This window comes from Myotis lucifugus, unplaced genomic scaffold (genome assembly GCF_000147115.1).
Source record: "Myotis lucifugus unplaced genomic scaffold, Myoluc2.0 scaffold_10165, whole genome shotgun sequence".
Taxonomy (NCBI): domain Eukaryota; kingdom Metazoa; phylum Chordata; class Mammalia; order Chiroptera; family Vespertilionidae; genus Myotis; species Myotis lucifugus.
In genome coordinates this window covers 1-2,296 of record NW_005881213.1, presented here as the reverse complement: position 1 = coordinate 2,296, position 2,296 = coordinate 1, and the positions used below count along the sequence as shown (strand labels likewise).

The 2,296-nt window shown below is 44.0% G+C and overlaps 1 protein-coding gene across 1 annotated transcript; it reads left to right on the top strand.

Moving 5' to 3' along the window:
* Nucleotides 1-577: 577 nt before the first annotated feature.
* On the top strand, nt 578-2,110 carry LOC102431158 (tyrosine-protein phosphatase non-receptor type 21-like). The gene is made up of 2 exons (XM_006109461.3): nt 578-736; nt 1,838-2,110. Exons 1-2 carry the CDS (start codon nt 602-604, stop codon nt 2,093-2,095), a joined length of 393 nt encoding a protein of 130 aa, XP_006109523.2. The 5' UTR covers nt 578-601; the 3' UTR covers nt 2,096-2,110.
* Nucleotides 2,111-2,296: the final 186 nt, after the last annotated feature.

The window sequence follows — 2,296 nt, the reverse complement described above, 5'->3', positions numbered from 1 at the left end:
GATGACGTGTTCTCTTATATCCGATCTTTCTAATATTGTGATGGAGATTTCAGCCCTGTTTGATTTTCCTGGTTTAAAAACGTGGCGGTTCTGAGAGGTGTGGTGATCCAACTGAGGTCACACAAGCCTGAAACATAACAGACTTGCAGAACAGAACAGCAAGCTACCACAGAAAACATTCCATTTTTTTTTCAGAATGATTTAAAGAACTAATTTATAGATTTTTAAAAAAATCATCAAAGCTAATTGCAATCAGGTGATTGTATTTAAAACCCTTTTTGTGGACAGCAGCTGATTTTTTGGTGTGCCGAGTTGAAATTGGGGAGTTCTGTGCAGGAATGCTGTCTGCCGGGAACCTCACCTTTCATTACAACAGAACCCCGAAACCGGCTGCATTTCAAAACCTCCTATCTGGGCGACTTATCAGGGCTTTGGCCTTGAAAGGAATGTCACCCTCCTAATATCTGTTAAACAAGCGTGTGCGCGTGTGTGTGAGGGAGCGCAATTTCTCCTGTCTGTTTCCAGTCTGCAGTCCAGTTTCTCTTCCAAGGGGCTGCACTTGTGTCTATTTCACATATACATGTAAATATCTTTATAGGGAATGAAAAAGAGCCGAGTAGATGCAAAAAAAATGGGCCCTCTCAAGCTGGCTGCCCTGAATGGACTGTCGCTGTCTCGCCTGCCTCTGCCCGACGAGGGGAAGGACGTGTCAGCCAGAGCCACCAATGATGAGAGGGTACGTACAGCGGGCCGGTCCCCTCCCCGGGAGAGCTGGGAACGTGCTGCACGTCTGCTTCCTGGGATTCCAGTGCATTTTCTAACACATTCAGGGATCATGAATGAGTGTTAAGGAATTTTGTGATCTGGACCTCAAACTTGGGGCAGATTTATAGCTAATGTCTTAAGGGATAAGTTCAGGCTAGAATTTTTTTTTTCTTTTTTCTGAATGTTCTTTACCTCCTTCCAGCCATCTGTGGCAGTCTTGGTCTTTAATGGCTTTATAGTTAGAGAGGAGATCTGCAAATGCCTATGAGAACACACAGGAAAGAGGGCAGATGTTGCTTTTATTTCACTGAAAATTATCTTCATAGTAAAGGATTACGGAAACTTTCAAAACTTCCTTGGCAACCACGGTAGACATGAAGCACGCTAAGCAAAAATTAATGTGTTTACCACTGGGTCCTGGAGATGGTTTCCAGCATTTACCCCTTTTTACAGTTTTTTTATATAAGTATATGTTATAAGATTGAAGCATTGGTTCATTGATATTGGGATCAATGATCCTACTCTAGGATTTCTCTAGGATTTACTGATCTCCACGGGGAATTTTCTGTTTTGTAGGGGTCACAAAACTGACCATAACTTAGAGAAAATGAATCCAACAAATTGCTTTAGGCCAGTTTTTCACCTTTAAACGAAACGTTTTTTGTGTGTTTTTTTTAAAATATCTTTTTTTATTGATTTCAGAGAGGAAGAGAGAGAACCATCAATGATGAGAGAGAATCATTGATTGGCTGCTTCCTGCACATCCCACACTGGGGATTGAGCAACCCAGCCATGTGCTCTCGTCTGGAATCGAACCCAGGACCTTTCAGTCCGCAGGCTGATGCTCTATCCACTGAGCCAAACCAGCCAGGGCTAAACGGAATGTTTTTGCCTTTATTTCTCATCAGTAAGATTATTTCATTTGCTGTTGTTATGGCTTGGTAAAAATTTAACTCTGGTTTCAACTAGAATTTTCACTAGTAGGTAATGCTAGACCTGAAACAGCTGTACAGTCGATGCATAGCTGTCCCTGTGACTTTACTCCTGTCTTCGCCCCGCATTCCGCTTACAGTGTAAAATTCTGGAACAGCGGTTGGAACAGGGAATGGTGTTCACAGAATATGAAAGAATCCTTAAAAAACGGCTGGTCGATGGGGAGTGCTCAACGGCACGACTCCCGGAAAATGCCGAAAGAAACCGATTCCAGGACGTGCTTCCCTATGACGATGCCAGAGTGGAGTTGGTCCCAACCAAAGAGAACAACACCGGGTACATCAACGCATCCCATATTAAGGTGAGAGGAGCATTCGCAACGGTGAACGAGACCTGAGGTTCTGAGTTCAAGTACAAGACTTAGAAGGACATTCGCGCTTGCATTCTGAAAACACCCTGGTCTTGATCCACTGTGAGAACTGTGTTATGTGGTAAACTGGGAATTCCAGACGCCCAGGCCGGGTAGGAAGTGTTTATCAACAGAGCCAGAGTCACCTTAGCTCTGACCACGGGCTAAACCCTCTGCCCCCAGCAGTGT

Bases quoted from the DNA above. Each gene is read 5' to 3' on its own strand.
- LOC102431158 (XM_006109461.3), top strand. From the start codon at position 602: ATGAAAAAGAGCCGAGTAGATGCAAAAAAAATGGGCCCTCTCAAGCTG. The intron at 737-1,837 runs GTACGTACAGCG...TTCCGCTTACAG, and splicing joins GAGCCACCAATGATGAGAGG to TGTAAAATTCTGGAACAGCG.